This window comes from Emydura macquarii, unplaced genomic scaffold (assembly GCF_026122565.2).
Source record: "Emydura macquarii macquarii isolate MOO-44397 ecotype Brisbane River unplaced genomic scaffold, CSIRO-AGI_Emac_v2 contig_629, whole genome shotgun sequence".
In the NCBI taxonomy this organism is placed as follows: domain Eukaryota; kingdom Metazoa; phylum Chordata; order Testudines; family Chelidae; genus Emydura; species Emydura macquarii.
Genome location: NW_027130766.1, coordinates 3,525,219 through 3,548,831, shown reverse-complemented (window position 1 = coordinate 3,548,831; position 23,613 = coordinate 3,525,219). Strand labels below are relative to the sequence as shown.

General features: G+C 56.0%; 1 protein-coding gene across 2 annotated transcripts in view; it reads right to left on the bottom strand.

Moving 5' to 3' along the window:
- HDAC5 (histone deacetylase 5) overlaps positions 1–23,383 on the bottom strand; it is a 99,379-nt gene extending 75,996 nt beyond the window's left edge. Inside the window, exons 1-2 of one of the 2 annotated variants that reach the window (XM_067541068.1) lie at positions 23,272–23,383; positions 7,202–7,398 (exon numbers count right to left, since the gene is read on the bottom strand). In XM_067541068.1, the coding sequence (XP_067397169.1) occupies positions 7,202–7,223 (22 nt within the window). In that variant the 5' untranslated portion in view covers positions 7,224–7,398; positions 23,272–23,383. The remainder of the gene's footprint in view (positions 1–7,201; positions 7,399–23,271) is intronic. The other variant, XM_067541069.1, reaches the window with a different exon arrangement.
- Between the last annotated feature and the right edge of the window lie 230 nt (positions 23,384–23,613).

The following is a 23,613-nucleotide window of genomic DNA, read 5'->3' as shown; positions in this document are numbered from 1 at the left end:
AGTCTTGGCTAGGATTTCTAGGTGCTTCCATAAGAACAGTGATTGGCTCTATTGCCAATCAACAGGAACCATTCCAGAAGGAACACACAAACCTAAGCTCTGATCACATGAGCCGCTTATTCAAGCAGATTTTCAGCATTAAATAGCCAAAGATTAAACGCCAAAAAAAATAAAATAAAACAAAGCGTTCCCGCATGACTTACTCTCTGCCCAGATGCGTCACGGGAACCGCGAGGAAGAGTGGCCTAGTGGTTAGAGCCCGAGATGCAGGTCAGGAGTTCTGTGTTCTGCTCTGCTGCTGAATCATTAGGTCGTGATCTTGGCCAAGTGACTGCGCGTCTCTGCCTCAGTTTCCCCCATTTGCAAACGGAGAATAATCCCGATTAACATACCTCCCGGGCTTGAGATGAGCCTTTAATTAATGTTGGTAAAGCACCTTCAGATCCTGGGCTGGATGATGCTTTAATGAAAAGTAGGCATTTGAGAATCATTCATTTTCCCTGGATTTAGCGGGCTGCATTCAGGCTGAGATTTTACAAGTTCCTGAGCCAAGAAACAAAGTCACGCGGCTCACGGCACTTGTAACCGAACTCAGCGCATGCCGGTTAAGGCTTTTCTACTGCTAATTATAAAGAGGAACTTTTCTGCCTCGATCTACGGGCGCTGCAGTAGGACTGGGGTTGCGGTGGGAACCAGAACTTAGGTCTTAGTGTTGCATTTGTAAAACCTCAGCCACCCTGACAGGGAGCTTGTGGTCTCATTTCCTCGTTCTTTATCATTATTAATTTTAATAAAGGCAAACAAGGGTTTGCACAGGAGGCCAAGTAGCCACATTCTTTTCTAGCAATATTTACGTACATCTACCGGATCAGTCACTCAGGCCAAGCATTCAGAAATGGGTGCCGACACTCGGGTCTCTATTTAGACACCCACTCCCAAGAGCAATCCAAGCGGAGCAGCTGGCGACTTAGCATTTTTGAACGCGAGGCTTCAGTATGGAATGAAGAACCTTCCTTTGTACGCGGCTTTTTTTTTTTTTTACTCAAAATTCCAGGGCTGAAACGCTCGGCACGTCTCACTCATAGATCTCATAGCACTTAAAAACGGTGGCTAACCATTATCGTCACTTTACAGACGGGGAAAATGAGACACCAAGCCACGACTTGCATTCAAGGTCCAACAGGGAGTCAATGGCAGAGCCAGGATTAGAACTCAGGACAGAGACTGGGACTTCGGAGACCGGGTATCTAGTCCCAGCAGTGCTACTTCGGCAAGTCCCTTCTTTGCTTTGGGTCTCAGTTTTCCCATCTGTAAAATGGGGATAGGGATACTGACCTTTTGTGATGCACTTTGAGATCTACGGAGGAAAGGTGCTATATGAGAGCTAGGTATTAGCAGATCTCCATGCTCAACGCACTAGACCACGGCTTTCCTGCATAGTTGGTTTTAAAAAAATTGAATTAGTGAAAAATGACAGGATGATCCAGCGCCAAAATTTCAAGGTGCAAACCAACTCTCTGAAAATATCAAGGACCTGATTCTCCACGGCTCTGAACTTGCTCATGGTCGTTTACCCAAGTATAACGCGGGTGTAAATCCCAAGGGTAGCAGTGTGCATACATTCTCCACCGGTGCTATCGAGAATACGAGGTGCAGGGCCCTGGAGAATCGGCTCCTAAATGCAGGGGGGAACCTGCTACATCCAGATGGGACCGGATCAGAGATCAGCCCAACAAGCTTCCAGAAATTTAGGAGGTTGGAGAGCTGGGACAGAGGAGGAAAGTGCCTCTTCCTACCAGGATGACACAGCACAAGGGGGGAACATGCTGCATTTCCCTTTCTGCCTTAATTCATTACTTAAGACTAACCCCGGGGCTCTTCAATTAAGCTCAGGGAAAGGACTCCAGAGCCAGAAAGGGAAGGAGAAAGCCATGCCAGCTCAGCCAAGGAGGGGATGGAGACGATGCAATGGCAATTGCATGACGCTTCCTTAATGCAGGCAGCCAGACTATTCCCAACACGACCCCTTGAAAAGAGCCGGAAGGGAGCCGAGCGGGCGTGTTTATATTATCTGCTCTGCCATTGGAAGGGAAGAAAGGGCTGGGGACACTGGGTACTATCCGGATTCCTCATCAGCTGGGATGATAAGAATCCATGGACCCTAAGAATCTGTGAATTCTGGGGGTTGAACCCCAGCTCCTGACTCTAAAAAGACCAGGCCCAGCAAGCATCACCTTGCCTGGCTGGCTGAGGCCGGGTTTCCTAGAAGGGTAGAGGAATCGGGACAGAACAAGAGAACGAACCTTGAATGACAGAGGGGTAAGCGATGGTTTAAAAAATCTGGGGGCTCAAAACTCTGTTGCCCTGCATCTTTTGTCATCAGTAAACCAGTGCAAAATACCACCATTTGGATTTAACAACTGCACGGATTTGCACAGGTGAAATTGACAACACAAGGTGCAGGGCAAAGAAGATTTGGGCCCAGCTAGGTTGGGGTTTTTTTTTTTTTTTAAATCTATGTTTAATTCAAATGCCTGAGAAACACTATGGAGAAATGCTCTCTGTGAAACACTAACTTAATCAAGAACTGGAAAAGCTCACACTCCTCCAAGGAGTTCCCTCGCAAAAACAGGGAAGACAAGACTCAATATTCCTGAGATTAATAAAATGTTTAAAACCACCCCTCTTTAAAAACAAAAACAAAAAAAAAACAAAAAACCTTTTCATGTCTTTCCAATACATTGTAAAGGAACAAGGAAGCAGCACAAACATGCTTTTCCCCTTTTCAGATCTTCCTGCAGATTTCTTAGTCTATCTTCATTGAAGCAAAAATGCAAGAGATTCTTTGTACTTCAGAGCAGGGGTGTTTTCTGATGAGCCTACAGTTTCCTGCAAAATTTGAGTTCTCATTAAAAAGAAAAGTGCCCGGCTTTTCTGTTCTTTTCCAACCTGACCCACGCTAGGGTCACCTCACCAAGTCCGCAAGGAAAATAGGAACCACAGCTCAGTGAGGTGTGATACTGCTGCCATTGCTGGGGTGTTGACTCTGAACCCTAATAATGACCAATTCAATGTCAGTTTCACTGCTATTATTGTTTATATTATGGAAGCCCTATTGTTCAAAGTGCTATACAGTCTCTACCCCAGAGAGCTTCCAATCTAGGAAGACAAAGGAGGGATTTTTCTCATTTTATGCTTGGGGAACTGAGGCACAGAAAGGGCTAGTGACTTTCTCACGGTCACCCAAGAAGCCAAGACTGACCCCAGATCTCTTGAGTTCTAGCCAAGTGCTTCAATCACAAGCCCATCCGCTGCTCACCTCCACCCGCTATCACGGTGGAGCTTGAAGTTGGGGGGGTGGGAGGAGTAGGAATAGTATCCCTTTCCTCCCCGCCAGCAACCCTTCCAGCTGCCATGCCGGTTTACCTGGGAAACGACTGGTGAATGATGGTCCCTTTTGCATCTTCCCAGGGCCAAAGCATCATCCCCAAGAGAGGTGTACATTTTCCCCAGTCACAGGTCGTTAGCTTTAAAGCCTAATTAGGATCTCTTAAATGCCAACTTGGTTAGCAGTTGCACTGCTGCCTGTAATTGAAGCGTCCAGCTAACGTAATGTCCAGGGCCAAATGCCAACACCACCCTCTAGGTTCCCGGCTGCAGCGTCTGAAGACCCCGTACAGAATAGCTAAGCAGCCAGTGCTCTTCCTAGTACTGCCTTAGTGATAGTAAGAAAAAAAGTTAAAGCAAAGCTGATTTCTTATACGAAATCAACTTGCTTCTGCTGCAGCAGCAGGGGAATTTGGTTTTCACAAGCTAATAAATACAGCTCAGCGCCTCTGTATTTTACTAGGCAGAAGGGAAAATGAAAGGATCAAATTATTATAGTAGCACCAAGGAGCCCTGTATGAGATCAGGGCACCATTGTGCTTGGTGCTGTACGAACACTGAGTAAGAGACAGTCCTGGACCCAAAGTGTTTATAATCGAGAAACAAGCCAGACAAAGGAGCGGAGGGTGGGAGAGAGTAGTATTATTAGTGTCTATCTAGTGCCTGCTGGTATAAGGTCTTGATCCTACACTAAGATGCCCAGAACTGTGCCTCAGTTCCCCATCTGTAAAATGAGTCTGTCACCTATCCCCAAAGTCACACAGAGTCGGTGGCGGAGGCAGGGATTTACCCCAGCTGTCCTGAGTTGCCACTCAGTGCCTCAGACACAAGATCATCCTTTGTCAGCTTCCCATCCAGCGGGGAAAGCACACAGGGCTCTACCAAACTACCCCAGCAATCTGCGGCAACCCAGAGAGAGACCGAGTTCCCGAGGAGACCTCGCTCCCGAACCGGAGCACGGCAGCAGCGGTGGTAGGCAGAGCTGGGCGGAGGAAGGTCACTCCGTCTCCCAGAGGCTTTTGATATTTCAAAAGGGGGTTCATTCCGATTGGGAACCAGACCGGAACGTTTTCCAGTTCTCTGCAATGGGGCCCTGGCGCCGGGACAGTCTGCACCAGTGCACTGCTTCTGTCTCTCACTCTGCGTGGTACAGCACCCAGCACGTCCGGGGCCCGACTTACAAACGGGAAACGCCAGCAAGAGGCAAGCAAAGCCCCAAACTTCCCACCCCGACCCTCCAACGGCCCCGACAGCTTGTTTATTGCACAGTACGACAGGCCGGGGGATTGGGCGGGGGAACAAAGCAAAGGATCATCCCATCCGGGCCTGAGCATTTCCAGACGCATCAATTAAGCCCTGCAGGGATCAAAAAAACCCGACAGCAACAAAAGCGGCGGCTTTCCACGCAGCGCGTCCAGAACCGCGGCGCGGCCTGCTCCCAGCCGGGGCTCAAATGCCCACAGATGTCCTGTTGCCAAGGAGACCGCTCGGCTGCCATCGCGCGCCTCCTCGCAACCTCTCTGTACAGCTTGCCTTTTCTTTTTTGAAATAAGGATATTGAATTACTTCCAACCAGCCTCTTTAGCCAGATAAACTGCCCGGGTCTGTCAGCACGGAGCGCACGGGCGGCCCGGGTCTCGGAACTGCATCTTCCGATGCACCCCCCGGCCCCTGGTATCTGTGTTGCAATAACGCCCAGGAGCCCCAGCCATGGGTCAGGGCCCCAGCGAGCCCTATACCAAGCCCCAGGTCTGCCTGGGACGTCCCAGCAGCACAGAGGCCTAGAACGCAGCTCCTCGTTCGAGAGAAACCCAGAGCCGCTAAGAGTGACCGGGGAATCCTTCCGACACCCAAGGAGGCGCTTCCAATTCCATCCGGCAGAGGGCCGGGGACAGGCGCACAGCGGCAAGCGGCCACACATTGCCTGGCATCTCTAGCTCTGTAGCAAAGAGCTAAAAGAACCTCAGCTCCCCACCCGGCTCAGAGATCCCCAGACTCAGCCGCCCAGCTCCCGCAGGACCCAAGTCTGGTCCTGTCAGATCAGCAGGGGAGCGTAGCCTTCACCCGGGCGTCTCCCGGGCACCGGCTCGGCCGTTCTCCGCCTGCGCTGGTGGCGTCACTGCCCAGGACTGAACGTGGAGAGGTTTAATAAGATACGGGGCCAGCCCCTGCCACCAGCAGAGCACCTGCAGCTCTCATTGGCCTCACCGGGCACCTGCGAGCACGTGTGGTCTGGGAAACAATCGAAGACTGGCAAAAGCAGGTACAAGAGGACCAAATGGGTCTGTCCTGGTGACAATGCTCCCCCCGATCTCCAGCAGGGACAACTGGTGTGACAGAGATGCCCTTGCACCAGGAGTAGGGAGCCTGTATGCCAGGGCAGGATTTCACCAACCCGAGCATCTGACACCACGCTGGGCTCCGTGCTCTCCTGCAGAAAGTCAGCACAACGCGGGACTTTGCCAGCCAACAAGGAAAGGAGACCCAGGGCCTAGCGATGAAAGCACAGGACTCCTGGGTTCTCCTCCCAGCTCGGACACTGACCGACAAGTCACCACGCCGCCCTGCATCTCCATTTCCTCATCTGTAAAACAGGGATAACGCTCCGGGCCTGAACCAACCACCAGCCTTCCCAGCGCCAGCCCAACACGCTCGAAGATCCCGGGCTGGGAAGGGTCCGCAGCAGAGATGCAACGTCCCTTTACGCTGCATGCGACGGACAAACAGCTGAACAGTGATCCTGGTTCTCCGTGCTGCTCTTCCCCTCAGCCTGTCTGGGCCACAGTGGTGGACGAGGCCTGCTCTTTGGAAGCCCCCAGATCACAGCTCCCGGGTGGAATTTATTGAGAGAGACGCATGCACGCACAACAGGAAAGTGACTCCTTTCTGCTCCTTAATCCTTTCACATCTTAACAGGAAACCCCCATCATAACTTTCCAGTTTGGCTTCAGCTGCTGGCAAATTTGTCTCTCTCAATCAGGCCTATTCCCCCAAGTCTCAGCCACCCCGTTGGCCCCCGCGCTGCAGAGCTGTTCCCCTGGAAGCGGATGTCTTTTTGGAGCTAGATCCCCCCGTCTGTATAGGTTAGAATCATTCCGTTGGCTGCATGATGGCAGGCGGGAGAAGACCTAGAGTCTGGCTTCCTGCATCCCTCTGCCAAGAAACTAGCAGAACCCAGGCAAGACAGCCCCGGTGGATCCAGCTTATTATTGGTCCAGCTTCTGCTGGTAAAAGAGACAAGCTGTCGAGCTACACGGAGCTCTGCTTTACCTCACCCACCTCGCCCCTCTAATATCCGGGGACCAACCCAGCGACAACACCCCAAACCACAATGCAAAAGCAAACAGTGACTTGCCAAGCCGACAGCATTTCACCTTTCCTCTGGGACGAGGCCAAAGAACAACATATGCCCCAACGTGCTCATTCGCACACGAGCGAGGGTTTGCAGAACCCGGCCCTGCATCTCTACAGCAGCTGCTGAAATGCAGCCACCTCTGGGGTGGAGGGCAGCGGCCAACTCACACGCACCCCCCCCCCGATCCTTACAGATTAAGTGCCATAGGTTTGCTTGTCAGCAACCACACAGAGCTAAGACCTGGGCAGTTTAAGAGAAAACTGCCTGGAAGCCAGTCTGTAGCAGAGCCAGCCCAGCCAGGCGGGGAACTCTTGGTTCCAAGTCTCTGGAGACCGCACACCCAAGACTCGCATCTCTAAGCCATCTCCTGCCAGCCCCAGCTTGGAGCCAGCAGCCTCAGGTATGAAACGCATCACTGCCCCCTCCCAGGGCCTGGAGCAGACAGAGCTCCCTGCTCACCTGACTCGTTCTGGGAGTTCATGCCGTCCGGGAAGTAGGCGGTGTCCTTGCCAGAGACTGGGAGGTGAAGGGTCTTTGGGAAGCAAGTGGCCTGGCAGGTCTCTGACAACGTTCCTGGGAGGCGTGGCGGGCTGCAGCTCTATCGCCAGCCGGGGGTGTCAGGCATCTCTTGTGGCCAGCCCGTCCAAGGAGTCCTGCTGGAGAGGAACAAGGGTCAGAGGCCTTGGACCCCTCCCGAGGGGAGTCAGGGCTACGATACACCCGCACAAGGAGCTGGTCCCTGGGTTCTGCCCCTGGGGGAGCCCTGGGCACACGGGAGGGAGACCTGTATTTCTACAGGCGCACGGCAGGCTCGATTCTCCCCCGGCACTGGTGGAGGGCCGCAGTCAGCGGTACTGCAATGGGGTGAGTGAGAGGAGAATGGAGCTGCCTTTGTCGGCCTGGCTGGACAGAGCCACGCACCCCAAAAGCTGCCCTGCAATTCTCCCACAAAGCCACTGATCCAGCTGACTAGGTCCGAGCAGCTGCCTGCTACAAAGCAAGCAGCCGTGTCACCGAGCCCCCGCCAGCTCAGACTACGGGGGGGTCGCTACGTCGCGCACCTCAGCCCTCGACCGCAAGAGCAGGGATGGAACCCGGAACCTCCTCTTCCAAACACGCAGGCCAGCCGAGCGAGAGGAAGCCGCGCCCATGGCCAAGCAGCAGCACAGGATCTATGACACACAGATGAGCAGTCCCAACTCCCTCCAGTAAGAGGCAGCAGCGACTAATTCTATAGTTATCCAGGGCATCTCCGTGACCCACCGAGATCCGGGCCCCGCTGAACTCGGCCCTGGGCAGACAAGGCAAGAGTCAACCCCTGGCCCAGGGAATTTACAATCCAAATAAACAAGACAGGCAAACAGCGGGAGACAGGAAGTACAGGATTATCCCACTTTACAGATGGGGAACAGAAACCCAGAGAGAGGCATGACCTGCGAAATGAACCAGACCTCCTAAGCCCTAGCACCTTAACCACAAAACCATCCTTCCACTGACCAGCTGGGTGACCATGGGCAAGTCATTGCCCCTCTGTGCCTCAGTTTCCCCATCTGTAAAATGGGGATAGTGATACTAACCTCCTTTGTGAAGTGATTCGAGATCGACAGATGCAAAGCACTCGAGATTTATTCATGATTTTCAGTACAAGCCTGGTTCAGTGCGGGCACCCAGAGCAATTACGGGAATTCACTCGTTAACCCTCAAAAGGTTTCTTTAAGACAAATCCATCCGCACGGCTCCAGGCCTAAGCCCGGCTCCCGTTCAAGCCTCCCTCGGTTTCAGCAGCAATATCGAGTCCCTTCTCGCCGTAGCGCCAGGCTCGATGCTGCCCCGAATGCCCAGCACACAGAGCAATGCAATGCTTCGCTAATCTCCAACACGTCTCACATCTTCTGGGCCAGTCCTCTGCTAACGGGATTACCAACAGAAACGGGAAGAGACCCCGCCAGCCAGGCTCCCGGGCCGCCGCCGGGGAATACAGCTCATCTCCCTCAGACAGAGGAAGGTCCAAGTGCAAACAAACCGAGGTGCCGCACCAGCTATCTGGGAAAGGACCATTTCCCGACGCGCTCGCTGCACCAGCACAGCTCGCTGCAGCCGTCCCAGATGCCAGCCAGAGAGGGCTGGCCAGGGCAAGCCAGCCGCTGCTGAGGAAGCAAGCAGGCAGCCTTGTCTAGCGGGTAGAGCGCTGAACTGGAACTCACGAGACCTGGGTTCTGGTCCCGGCTCTGCAGCCTACAAACGGCTTCGGGCTCCCGGTTGGATGGGCAGTGCCGGGGGCCTCCAGCTACTAGGGGAAGAGGAGTGAAGACTCCCGCGGTGGATTCTGGATGGCACCACTTTAGCCCCGTTTTCTCCCGCTGGGATGGAATGTGCCCTGCAGGGTCAGACCCTGGCTGCCCGCAGGCTCTGCCCCCCGGGGAACGCCCTCCTTGCTGAGGGAGGGGAAGTGGGGTCCCCCGCAGGGGGAGGGGGCCTGGATTCGGGGTTCCCACGCAGCCCTGAGCAGACAGAAGGGCCAAACCTGGCATGAGGGGGGTGGCCTTGCGCCAACCGGGCTGCATCTCCGGGGAGAATTCGCTGATGGGGAGGGAGTTGATCTGTGAAGGGAAACATCCACGGAGCGGCGCTCTCCCCTTCCCCCCGGCCACAATCTCCTCCCTTCAAAGGACTCGCACGGGGCATCCTATAGGCAGAGGCGTGGGAGCCGCGCCCCAGAGCCCACAGCTCCTGGCTCTGGAGGTGTGGAGCGGTCGCTTCTCCTCCATGCCTTAGGGGCCCAACCCTCCGCCTGCTTTGTCCAAGGGGCAGAGGGAGCGTCTCGGCTTGGACAGGACGAGTACAAAGGGGGCGCTGCCCATAGGGCCGGCCCCACCACGGCCAGGAGAGCAGGGACAAGGCAGCCGGGGGGCAGAGGAGGCGGCAGCGGGAGACAGCGGCAGGCAGAGGAGAGCGACAAAGGATGACCTAGAAATCTCAATCAGCAGGGCCTGCTGCACTGGGATGGGCATCTGCAGCAGAGGAGACCCACTGCGCATGGCAAGGCGGGGGTGGCGGGGTCCCCCCAGGGGCGGGCAAGAACCAGGAGGTGGGGCAATAAGAGAAGGTTCAAATCTGCACATCAGCCAAGGCCCTGAGTCTGCAGGATCGGGCCAGCAGAGAGGCGCTGACGGGGCATGGGTGGAAGAGGTGGGGGGGTGGAGGGAGTCAGGAGCCAAAATCATCCCTAGGAAGAGGGTGAAGGGGGAGCAACCACACGAGCCCTCCCTGTCCGCTGAGCATTTGCCCAAGGACTCGCCACCATGCACAACCCCAGTGAGCCGGGGAGGAGATTCGGCCACCCCGGGGCCCGCAGGACAGACATCTTCCCAGCCTCCCCTTTCTGGTCCTGCTGTGGCCCCTGCCGTAGCGGCCCTGGAATCCCCCCACACCCAGCTCCGCTGAGACGCCCTGCGCCCCCCCTGCTATTGGGATCCCCCCTCATACACACACACAACCCACCAGTGCGTCTCAACCCTGACCTCCAGCCCCCTCTTCTCCCCATCCTGGGACCCCGCATCTGTGATCTTCTCTGACATCACCCTCCCCAGACAATTCACCTTCCCTCACCAAGCCTGGCCCCCTTCATGTCCGTGTTTGGAAGGCAGCTGGCAGGCGCTTTAACCCCATAGAGGGGGGCCAGGGGCTGCATGGCCCGGCGCTCGAGGCAGGGTTTGCTGGCAAGGCGAAGGAGCACAGGGAGGGAAAGGGGGCAGAGAGTGGCCCAAATGACTCAGATCTCCCCGGCCCGAAGCACTGCAGAGAAGCTAGTAACTCCAGCCAGCTGCTCCCAGGAAAAAAAGAGGCCTTGGCTCGGAGGGCCAATCCGGCGAGGGAAAGAGAGACCGGAGCTTGCCTTCACCTGCAGAGACCCGGGTTTGAGTCACCACTGACACGAGCGTGACGGTCTCAAGAGACCGCCCCCAAAGTCAGCACTGGGGGGGCTGCTAAGGAGAGGGCCAGGACGGGCGGTACTGCAGCTCAGGGAGAGATGGGGGGAGCTGGCACTGGAACAACAGCGGGCGCTGCGGGTTGACGGGCATCATCAAGGCTGTAGGCTGGCACCCGAGGATCAGAGCAGCAGGGAGGGGCTGCAGGCTGGGACTGAGGGGCAGCAGCAGAACCGTGGGCAGGTGTCCAGGGCTGGACTAGCAGGTCAGGACTGCAGTGCTGCGGGCGAGGACTGGGGGATGGACTGGCAAAGGTCGGGGGAGAGGACCCAGGCCAGGATTGGCTGCATTACACCTGCCTCTCCCCCCGGTTGGGCTGTCGCGCTGGCGACCGTGAGCTGGGGCGTCTGATGATGGCGTACGAACACCCCAGTCTCGCCCCGCTCTACCAAGGGATTTTACTCCCCCGTGCAGGCCGGCGGCGGTGGGACGTCGTTTGGATCCTTCAGAGGAGTGAAGATCCTCCCCTCCAGGCCCGGATATTGCCTCCCAGACGCAAGGGCGCTCTTAGTTTTCAGGCTCAGGGGCCACCCTACAACCACCAGCCAGCGCGGCTGACAGCTCTTTTCATTAGCGTTCCGTGCTCCAAGGGCATCCGACCAAACGCAGCCCGGCCACCGCCCCGCTGCTCTCCGCCGGTCAATAAACCCAGCGAGCGCCTCTAAGCAGTGTCTCCCTTTCCAGCAGCCAAGCCACTTCGTGCTGGGATGTTGCCAGATCGCCACGGCTAAGGAGAGGCTGGCCTGGTCAGGACTTGAATGGGAGACCTCCAAGGTGCATCAAGCGGTGGTGATGGCAGTTCAGTCGTGAATCCACCAGCACGCATCCCCATGTCTCAGGAGTCCCCTGGTCGTCTCATCTGTTTAGACAGCTGTGGTCCTGACCCCCTGTGATCATCAGAGATCCTCAGGCACTCTGCTAGAGTTTGGTGAGCCCATTTGGCTGACCCTGAATTCTTTCCTTGCACTTTTCACTGGACAGAGCCGTCTTCTCTGCTCTCCGGTCGACCCTGTTGCTGGGTGCTGTTAAACAGCTGCTGCAGTTCCACCCCAGAGGCACTGGGGGAAGCGATCCATAGGGAACACTAACCTTGCACTTTCTGTAGCACTTTGTATCAGAGGACCACAAAATAAATCTCTGAAGCAGACTCTTATTTATCCCCACTATACAGAAAAGTAAAATGACTTGCCCACGGTCATACAACAAATCAGTGGCAGAGCTGGAAGTCCCGACTCCTACAGTAGTTACACGCTCTCCCCGCTGGATAACACCCTGCTGTATAATCCCTGATCTACTCCACCGGCTTCATCAAATTATGTCTGTAAAGTGCTTTGAGATCCTCTGATGAAGAGCACTAGAGAAGGGCAAATGGCTATCAATTATTAACTACTCCGGACCAGATCCCTGGCTGGTGTAAATGGGTGCAGCTGCTCCAAATCCCTACTTCTGCACACGAGACACCGGCGTTAGCCCTACACTTTGCATAGCCCCAGGCATCCGTGCTGAGCGAGGACAGAACGCTACCACTTTGATTTGGTGGAAAGGCCCTCCACTGCCCTGCTCCCTGGGCATCGCTCCCAGCACCCTTCTCTCGCCTGGTCAGAGCGATTGCAAAGAGCAGAAGGCGCTGGAACAGGCTGGCTGGCGCAGCTCAGGACGGAGGACGTCAGCGGCAGAGAGCTGTCTGCCTTAAACTCTGTGCAGCCAGTTGTACTCCAGACACCGCCAGCCGACGGCCTGGCATGGAGGCGTGAGCAAAATGAGCCAGATCCTCAGCTGGCGTAAATCGCTCTAGCGCTACTGAAGTCACTGGTGTGAGGCCAATTTACACCCCTGAGAGTCTGTCCCAAAGTTTGCAGCATCGGCCTGCGTCAGCGACAGAATTCAGTGCAGACAACCCGAGTGCCACGCTGTTTTCCAGATGTGCATGTCCCTGCCTGCTCCACGTGGGGTTCAAATGCCCCACAGCACATTTTGAGAGAGCAGGGGTTTGCCCCAGTTACCCTGGTCAAATTCTCTTCCTGCCCACGGCCAAGGTAGCATTGGCTGCTGCCCGGTGGGAAGGGCGGCGGCTGCATTTCACAGCTGCTCTGGGCGGTGAAGGGTGCCGCAGAAAGGAAAAGTCTCCCTCCTAAGGCTCATCATGGGGGGAATCTGGCAAGTCTGCTCCCTGTCGCCTTCGTAGCCCCGCATCAGCTGTTAACAGGCCGACAAGGGAAAGGTCTCTCTCTAGACAGGAAGTGTTCACACAGACACCGGAGTTGGGCAGTCAGTGGCTGCTCACTCAAGAGTGGATCCAGATTAAAAAACAGATCCCCCTTTCCCGCAGCTAATATCCAAATAACCTAGGCACCAGCGGGATGAAGCGGCTCGCCCGTGGGCCCAACCGTTTAGGAAGGCAGAAGGCTCAGGGATCAGCGCCCGTGGCTGGGAGTCAGGGCTCCTGGGATCTCTTCCTCCTGCCACGGAAGCATTTTGTGATTCGGGGCAAGTGGCTCTGCTTCTGTGTGCTTCCCTTTCCCCTGCACGTGGAACGGGGCTGGCGTCAACCAGCCCCAGAGGGAGAGGCCAGGCTCCGCACGAGGAGGGAAGCTGCACAAGCTGGAGAAGAGCAAAGCGTCTTCAACTGCTGCCACCCCAGCATGCTGGGAGCAGGCCAGAGAGAATAGCTTCCCGGAGGTGTTCAGGTAGCTCCTAGGGCCAGAAATTCACAACTGGCTTTACCACTGATAGGGCCCCTGGCTAACCAGCCCCCCAGGGCTGGGGAGGAAGTAGAGAAGGGAAATGGGACAGGAACTGCGTTCGCTCTCAGGATGTGTCTACAACTCTTTGGAAACCCTGGTCTGTGAAACCTGGGCTTGTGGACGTGGTGTTCCCAAGCCCACCCTGGAGCGTCCACACAGCATTGCAAACCGGGGTTTACAACTGCTGGACCCAGGGGCTAACGTGCATGCTGCACACTTCAGACTCGGGTCTGCGACTTGACCTGCGTCCACACCGCAGAACGACAGGGCTTGGACCCGAGTCACAGCAGGACTCTGGCTCGGACACCAGCAGGCTTCTAGGAGCCGGATCCCGAGCGCTCGCCAACCCGTCAGGCTGAGGTGAGTGTGGATGGAAGGTCTGAGCCCAAGTCAGAGCCCCACGCTTAGCGTGCAGTGTAGACAGACCCCTAGTCTCTTGGCTTACCCTCCAGTGGAGGGCACCTCCCTCTGGAGGCGGCTGTCCCAGCAGGAAGACCAGGGAGCACACTGCACAGCCAACCCAGAGCCACTAGATCGACCCGGGGATGTCGAGACTAGAACCCCTGTCCTTTAACTCTGGAAACACGAACCTCTAAACAGAGCAGATCACACCTCGGGGCGGGGGCTGATGTCCAACCCTTACGCTCCCCACTGCTCTGCGACCGCCGTGCAGACACCTGCCTCAGCCAGTAACGGCTCAGCAACACGCGGGTTGGCCCAGGTCTCCCCTTCCAGTCTCATCGCTATCATCTGCCATCATGACCCGGGTTGGGGGGGATGGTGTGAACTCAGACTCAGAGAGGTAAAGCCACCAGTTCTGCACTATCACCAAGGGGCAAGAGAGCAAGTGAGCTGAAAGCGACCGATCTGTACCCGCAGCCAGTCACGGCTGCACTTCAGCGACACGGGGCTGAATCTCACGGCCCCAGGCGGCCTGACACCCACGAACCTACGGGCACAGAGCGGCAAGGAACTCTGCAAAGGTGAGGCTCTCAGAGAGGCAGTGCTGTCTAGTGGATAGGGCCCTTGCCTGTGACTCAGGAAACCTGGGTTCCGCTCCGGGCTCTGACCTGCTGGGTGACCTTGGACAAGTTACGGCACCTCTGTGCCTCAGTTTCCCCTCCTACCCTTTGTTTTACAAGCAACTCATGGCAGAAACTGCCTCACACTCTGTGTATGAACAGGATCCAGCACAGTAAGGCCCGGATCCAGGAACCGCAGTACCACGAACAATCACCATTGTCTCCATGAGACAGCAACAATACGCAGCCTGCCTCATCTTCAAATATCAGCTAGTGAAGCCCCAGACACTCCAGAGAGAGAGAAGCAGAGACAGTATCGCCCTCCTCGTCTTACGCAGGGGAAGCAGAGGTGCAAGATGAGGTTAAATTAAGGCCCTGATTTAACTAGAAATAAGTCAGGCGGCTCCAAACCCACAGGATCAACCAGCTGCCCAGCTGGCCCCCTGCACGCACCCAGCACCAGATCTTTGTGCACCTCCGCAGTGGTCCCGTGTGAAAGGAAGGGGGACCAGACCTTTAAAAAACAATCAGGCCCCAGGTGACCTGTGCAAGGTCCCAGGGGGAACGGAGCAGAGCAACCCGGCCAGGAGGAGGACTTGGTTACAGAAGGAAAGCGGGAGGCAGGGACACCCGTGGCCAAGCTCAGCTCAGTTGAGAGGTTGCCCCAGGTCAACCGCCATAGCAGCAGGCAGGGAACCAGCCTATGGCCAGGGTGCTAGAGACAAGCCGAACTCTGGCTCACCATTCTCCACCTGGAGCCAGGCTCCCCCACCAGCTTCATCCCGGCTGGAAATAAAGGGGCAAGCGTCAGAACAGCCACATTCTCCCAAAGGAAAAGAAGGAGGGTTGCTCAGGCCAGGTCGACATGCAGATCCTGTACCGGTGGAATGCCACCAGTTATACCAGTACAGCCTCCAGTGTGAGCCCAGTTATACCAGTTTAAAGGTGGCTTATACCAGGATGACTTGTTTCCCTTCCTGCACAGGAACAGCTGTCCTGACATAAGCACCTTTATATGGGGATCACTGCACCCGCAGGTCTACGCGACAGACTCCCATCGCTCAGGGGGTGAAAACGCCACACCCCCGAGTGATGCTCTTACGCCGACCTGACCCACGTGTCGACAGCGTTACGTCGGCGGGAGGGCTTCTCCCATCAACACAGCTACCGCCTCTCGGGGAGGCGGATTCGCTACGCAGATGGGAGAAGCTCGCCCGTTGGCGTCAAAGGCCTCGTCTGCCTTTGATACGTTGACCTAAGCTGACTTTGGTCGACAAAACTCTGCAGCGTAGACCAGCCAAAGCGTCTTCCATTAACTGCTACCACGCCGGTGCTGCATTGATGCAGCATTTTAAGCGCAGACAGGCCCCACGGGGGTTGCCCAACTATAGTTCTGCCAGTACAGTTGAAGCAGCGCCGCTGTCCTGTGTATACAAGGCTTTAGCCGAGTGCTGGGTCCAGGGTTCTGTCCCAGAGCTGGCGCGGTGGTAGGGAGGGTGGGGCTGGGATAGGTGCTCGTCACCACGCCTTCCTCCGACCACGACAGCTACCGAACAGGCTCCGGAGCCCGGGAGCAGGCAGTGGCGGTGTTTCAAAGGAAGGGCTTCAGGGACTCGGCCTCCTGCACCTCTCCTTTGTTTCTGGGTCTCCTCTCTGCACTGCTTCTTTCTCTACCGCCCCATTTCCCCGATCTCTGGTCCCACCTGCACCAAATCGACCGACACGCCTTTCCCTCCCCCCCACACCCGCAGTTACAATGCGTCTCAGCCTGCTGGGGCCTGCCTGCACATTTTCACGCCATGGCACAGCCCCGGGCACAACCCGGGCCCGTGCTCACCGCCAGGCCAGACCCGGCTCTACCCGTGTTGTGGGACAAGCAGGTCCATCCGACTAAGTGGTTTTCGCAGCACAGTTGAGCACTAAAGCAAAATGCAGCTGGCAGCCCAGGAGAGTCCCACCGCCTGGGAGGGGCGCAGCGTAGAATCCAGCATGGTAGAGCATGCATGGAGAGCTTCCACGCAGCTCTCAGGAAAGATGCCAGGTCCCTATGGTCAGGGAGGCTGTCCTAGCCGGGGTTCACAAGCCGGGGACGCCAGGGCGGGACGGAAGCAAGTGTCAGAAAAATCATGTCCTTCTTGCCTTTCCCATTCTGCTAAATGAGAGGGGGCTTCCGCCTACAAATGGAAAGCGCTCCAATACTAGAGAGATGAGCACCATATAAAAACCTATATAGATGAAGGGATCTCCAGGGGTTCCCAGAATGGGCAAGGCTGAAAACAGCTGTGCTAGGAGAACATGGGTCTTTTGCCCCATCTAAGCGGCTGGTTGTTACTGGGGAAACCCTCCTCCCCTCCACCGACCCGAGTGCTGACCTCAGCAGCACACACCCAACCTGCCTCAGTTTCCCCTTTGTCCACCCACGCACAGGAATGTATTGTCTCAGCAGAGAATTCAAATCCCTTGGTTCATACACAGGGCCACGGTCCCCAGACCCACTTGGTAACCAGGGTTCCTCCACAAACCCCAGAGAAGACAAGGCTACAACACAGCAGCTCTTCACTCCCGCTGAAGGGTCGCTGTTCCCAGGTCACGCACCCCGGAGTCATTAACCAGGCATGCAGTCCCCCCTCCCTAGGCCTCGCTCTCCAGCCCATCCCCCTGGGAGCGTCTCTCCCCCGGTCATCTTCTGCAGCGCCAAGTCAGGACCTGAAGTTCCTGGGTTCAAACCCCGCTGTGGACCCACACGGGTGGGCCGCCCCAAAACCCTGCTACATGTTTTCCTCCCAGTTATAGTCGTACAACCCTGTCAGCTCCAATGGAGAGGCACTGGCCAAAGGACAGGAGGATACACCTGGCAGCGAGTTAGCCTAGTGCACAGATGCTCAAAGGACTGGTTCGGCTGGTGCACCCCCTGATTGACTGCTCTCCTGACTAACGGGCCAGGGCTTTCAGAAGCCACAACGGCTTTCCACCCAGGAGGAAAAACCACTTGGGATTCTAGCCACCTTCTTCACAATGCATAGGGAGCCTGCTAAAAAGACAACAGATAGCACAGACCCGGTAAAGTTTCCCTTCCACAGCCAGCTCCCTAGGTGATGGGGAGGGCTGCCCCCTTGCCCAGCACGTGGGGGATTTAGCCAGAGACTTCCAGAGCTAAAAGCACCAGCCAAAGACCCATCCGCCTAGATCTGGGGCTGTGACAGACTCAAATCCCCCAGGGAGCAGGCACACAGAGGGAACATAACAGGACTCACCAGTGGGTTACATAAACAGATCACAAGAGGAAACTGACGAACTCTAGCCAGTTTCCCCCTGCAGCCAATTCTTCCAACTGGAAGGCTGGGAAGGGAAAGGGACTGCAACACTAGCCAGTTTCCCTCGGCCAGCTTCACTGGGCTGCCAGGACTTTTATCTGAAGAGAGCTGTTCACACTAGGGTTTTTATCAGCACGCCTGTGCAAGACTCACATCTCTAGCCAACACAACCACGCTGGTAAAGTGCAGCCCAGGCCTTACGGTCTAAATACCCCAGGCCTATAAAGGTGGGAGGGGAAACCAGAGGCACAGAGCTGGGAAGTGATTTGCTCGGGTAACCATACAGCTCAGTGGCAGGGCTGGGAAGAGACTCCAGGATTGCAGATTCCCAGTCCTACCCGCTAGGATCCAGATCATGCAGCCTCCTGCCTGTCTCCTAGGGAAGGCGAAGAACAAATGGGGCCCAACTCTCAGATCCCCACAATGCAGCTATGCCAGTCTGCACTGGCTGGGGATCTGGCCCGAGGAGAATAACTCTGGTGGGTTGGCCAAGTATCTTTCCCACCTCATCCCACAAGAAAAGGCCTGGACGTCCAAGGCTGTACTTGAACCGCTACCTTGCTGTGCTGGCCAGTATCAGCCTCGAACGGGAAATCCAGCCCCGAAGGGGTCTAACGACACCTTAAAACACAGTTTTACTCACAGAAATGATGGTGGGGAAAACCAGCCCCTTCCCTCCAGAGCCGCTTGTATCACAGTGCGACCTATTCACTACAGCTGCCAACGCTTCTCATTCACACTAGCTCTGCGGAGCCACGAGACAATGGGCTGAATTCAGCTCTGACTCCCACGTCAGGAGCAGAAACCATGAACTAAGTTCCAGTTGCAGAACCAAATCCTGCACTCGGGGGCACTTGAAGACAGCAGGCCTGTACAGGTGTCACAAGGGAAAGATTCTACAGGCCAGGTCCTGCCGACTGAGGATGATGGGGAAAAGTCCAGGTGGACACTCACATCCCAGGGTGAGTTTCCAGGGCAGACAGCTTAAAACGAACACCACCACCCACCCATCTTTTCTCTAGTCAATTGAGCAGGAGTCCGACCCAAACATGGAACACAGCTGCATTTCGTTAAACGCTCCCTGGAATCACAGCTTCAAATCCCAACAGGACTATCTCCAACGAGCATCCCTCCCGAAGAGGAAGTGTCTTGCAGTTAAAGCTCTGCATTGTGACGTGGGGGATCTGCTCTGCCACAGATTCCCAGTGCGACCTTGGGCAAGTCCCTTAGCGCCTCAGTGGCCCAACAGTAAAAGGGAGACAATATTTCCTTTGCCTTGTGGTTTAGACAGTTAGCTCCTGTCTCTTATGATGCACGTGTACCACAGAGCCCAGATCTCAGCGGGGACTTCTAGACGCGATAAATAATAGATCAAGTGATGGGTTCTAATCTTCTCTCATTTAGACCACTGTAAATCTGAAATACAGGCAAGAGAGAGGAGAGTAAGACCCACCAAGTTCCACATGTGGATCTTTTTAATAAATCCTCTCTGCATAACAACAGCCCATGCCCCCTTTCATAGGAACGTGGCTTTGCTCCAGTCCGCGTAGAGACAGTTCCACTGACATGCTGCTGGCTTCTATTTCCTCCCCACTCCAGAATCAGCTGCATTTACAGTCTCCGTACATACAGCAGCACGGAAAGCGCCTGCAGATCCTTTCTGAGCGAGCCGGGCTAGCTACATAATTAATCAGGAGAGGTGCTGCCTGAAATCAAACTCCTTCTGATTGAATCAGAGATCTGCAGGGCCAAAGCTGTGTGAATACTGAGCCACGCACAGGCCCTGCCTGCAGCCCCTTGCGGCTGGAGCCTGACTTTCAACCAGGGCAATACTAAAAGAAGAACAAACAAGGCTCAGCTTTTCAAAGCCACTGCAGGGACCTGGCAGCCCAATTTGCATTGGCCACAACATTTCAGATCCGAGTCTGCAGATTTCTGTCAAATTCAGAGACAACCCAGGGAAGGTCTGAATTTGGGCCAAGGTTAGTCAGTGCCTTGGGATAGGGGCTGTCTCGGTGTTCAGTGTTACGTACAGCGCCTAGCACAACAGGGCCTCTTCCAGGACTACGGTTCCAAAGTGCCACAGCAAGAAGGCTCATAAATAATAATAATTTCTCCTGCCGAACCTCTCTCCTCTCAGGAGGTTCTCACGCCCCCACGGCAGCTTGGATTAGAGGCCCCTGCAGAACCCACTTCTCCCATCTGAGATGGGACAAAGTGAATCCTTCAGGGAGTCCCATCAAAGGGTAACAATGGGGATCAAGAAGAAGTGGTCTGTAAAAAAATTAAACAAAATGGAACTGGAGATCTCCTCCCACCAAGGATAATAATGTAAAAGCAGCTGCCTTGGAAGTGGATTTACCTCTGAAACGGACACTTTAGGGCTGGATCCGCCAAAACGCTCAGATGTTCCCACAGAGAGCAATGGGGACTGCGAGGGCTGGAATACTTTGGGTCATTAGATTCTGCCCTAACGCCCAATGAAATCAACGGGACCCCACCCTTTCCATTAACAGCAATGGGCTCTTAGTTAAGCGTTGCCAACTCTCATGCTTTTATAACCTGTCCTGCGGCACGTGGCTTTTTTCCTAAAGGAGTCGGGCGATTACACGAGAATCTCAGCCTTCAGGGCCATAAATAATTCTCCACTCCCTCGTGGTTGCAAAGAAAAGCTTGAAAACATGACGCCTAAAAAGGTACCTGCACCAGAAGCCATACAACAAGAACCCCACATTTTTAAAAGGTCATGAGAGGTAAGCAGCCCAGCTCAGGATTTTTGAGCTCTTGGAACTAGCAAGTCTTTCATGGAGAAGGCCAGAAGGGATCACTGCGATCGTCTGGCCTGACCTCCTGCATCACACAGGCCATAGGACTTCACTGAATTAATTTCTGTCTGAATTAGAGAGATATAAAGCAAGAGTCCTGCTCACCCTTGTTCTAACCTACTGATTCCCCTCCTCCCAGAACTGGGGCTAGGAGTCCTGCCTGCCAGGCCCCCCTGCTCAAACCACTAGACCAAACTCCCTTCTCAATGCTGCTTATAGAACCTTCTGTTCCTCTCAGCATTAACCCTTTCCTCCTGATATCCGTCCTGCACCCCTTGTCCCCCATTCAACCCATACGCTCCTTTGAGCAGGGACTGTTTTGTGGTAAGGTGGTCCAGTTCTCAGCGAAGATCACACGCCGTTCGAGGCGCAGCATTAGCTCGGTGAGCGAGGCGGGAGTTCAGAGAAGAGAAACAAAATAATGAAGGGCCCTGACTTGGGAGGAAGGGTTGAAGAGTTAAACAATGAGCAGGCAGAAAGGGTAACGCTCCCCAGACATCTGAAAGGGTGGAAGTATCCTGGGAGTAGAGAAATTACTACTTATGCCAGGCGGACAAGAACAGAAATTTTAAAAAACAAAAAAACCCCAAGGATGAATACTAGGAAATATTTCCTGACAGCAAGATACATGAGGACGTGGAAACATCTCTCCAACGGAAGGCGGGGGGAGCCCCATCATCCATTTCCGCATGGGCTGGATGGCCCCTGACCAATCATTCCTCTCCAGCTTCTGTGATCCTGTGGGGTCCTTCACTGCCACCAGAATGCGTATTGCACCGGGCGTACCAGATCGCGGGCTAGGTTCTGCAGTTAGCCACACCTGCATCAACCTACAGTAACTCTGCTGAAGTCAACGGCGTTACTCTGGATTTACACCAGCATGGCCAAGAGGAGAATCTGGCTCCCAGTTCGCAGCACAGGGACGCTCCTGTGCTGGCGTGGCAGTCTGAACGGAACACACCGACAATCCATTAGCAAGCCCGTTTTCCCCGAGGAACGTCTTTCCTACCATGGCCCCATTTTGCAGGTCATCTGCAAGGATGACAAGGGACAGATGGAGAAGGAAAGCAGGGAGGGCAAGTCTGGGAGTAAAGCCCAATCCACCCCCCACACACACACACACCCAGAATCATCCCCCAAGCAAACCATCTAGTTCCGAAAGCAGAACGGAAAACGAGCCCCAAGATCAGCACCTGCCATCGCACCAGCAGAACGGCCCAGGAAGGACGCAAACGAAAACCATCACCCAGCAGGGAGGCTGTTACTGCTTCAATATTCCAGCCGGTCCTCCTCGAAGGGATGCAAGTAGGGAGGATAAATTATTTAAGAGCAGCTGCAGCTCAGAAGCCTTTTCATTCCCCCTGCTTAGTATTTATAGCACACGGCAAGCGTGCAACCAGGCATCAGCAAACCTTTGTCTCCCTGGCAATAATACACACGTTCTGCTTCTCCCACCCCACCCAGCTAGCCACGGGGAGACGAAGCGCCAAAGCCCTCTGGTGAGAAGGTCAAGAGATGAGATGAGATTCGAAACAACGGGAATTCGGGGGGCGGAGGGGAACCAAAAGGAGGGAGCAAGCATGTTTCCGAACCAGCTTTGCATCCTTTTCGTCTCCCCCACAGATGCCGCGCCACAAAGTTTAAGCTCTTCCGAGGCAGGTTTCCAGAGAAAGGGAGCCAGGGTGGGGTGCTCCCTGCCGCCACCCAAGGAGATGCAAATGCCGGGGACAGTTAAGAGGCTGCAGAGGACAGGGGGGGAAGCATGCACACCTTGGGGTAGCTCCAGAACGCCCCCCTCTCTCCCCTTTAAAGGCCCAGGGGAAAAACCACCTCCTGCTGTTTCTCCCTTACCCCCACCACCGCTGCTCACCTAGAACCAGGAGCCCCCGTTTGCTCCCAGCTTGGCACAGGCTACTGGGGTGTCAACTGGCACACACCCCGTCTCACACCCCCAGGCACATCCTGCCAGTGCATCCCCGGCCCACCGACCAGACACACACACACACACCACGGGCTGCAGCTCCGCCATCCTGATGAAAGGCAGCAGCTAAACCTTATTGCCAAACCCCCCCCCCCCATAACATGCAGGCAGCCGAGGCGCCCTGCGCTGCCGTTTCATAACCACAGGCTCTCCGCCTTTTGTTCAGTGCCGGCCCGGGCAGGGCGAGTGCAACACAAACCTGCCCGGGCTGCAATCCGCAACGCCGCTGCACATCCAGGGGCCTGCATCGCCCCCCCAGCCCCCCGAAAGTCTTTACCCCTCCAAGGAGAGGATGGGGGGGGGCAGACAGGTGCATTAGCAATACCCACCCCCGGGGGCAGAGGTTGCAAATGCAGCAGTCTGCGCCTGCCCCCCCCTCTCCCCCCGCCGCCCAGCCCGATTCGCCCCCCCCCTCTGCCGGTGCTTCCTGCACCCAGACGGCGCGTGCAACAAAGCCCGCACCCCCCAGCCGCTGCTGGACCCCCCCCGAGCGCGCAGGGCCGGGTGACCGGCGCGGCGTCCCCGCTCTGCCTCCGCCGGTGGGAACGGGGGGGGGCTGCATTCCAGAGGCGCGCGCTGCACCCCTCCCGGGCCAGGGGCAGGAGCTGGCCCTGCACCCCTGGGTGGACGGGCCCGTGCCGGGCCGTGCCTTACCTGCTGCTGGTGCTGCTGGTGCCGGGCCCGGCCTGGCTCGCGGCTCCCCCCCCCGGCCAGGGATCGGGACCGGGCTGCCCCGCTCCTTCTTCACCTTCCTTCTCCTCCTCCTCCTCCTCCTCTTCCTCACCACCGCCGCCGCCTCCTCCTCCTCTCCTCCATCTTTGCAGCTGGCTCTGCCCAGCGCTCCCTCCCCACCACCAACAACAACATTGGGTGACGTCACTCACCGTCACGTGACGGAACCCTGGGCTAAAAATAGCCTCCCCCCCCGTTCTTCTCCCCCCCCCTCCCCGCTTTGCCCGGTCCCCGTGGGGCGGGGCCTCCCAGAAGGAAGGCGCG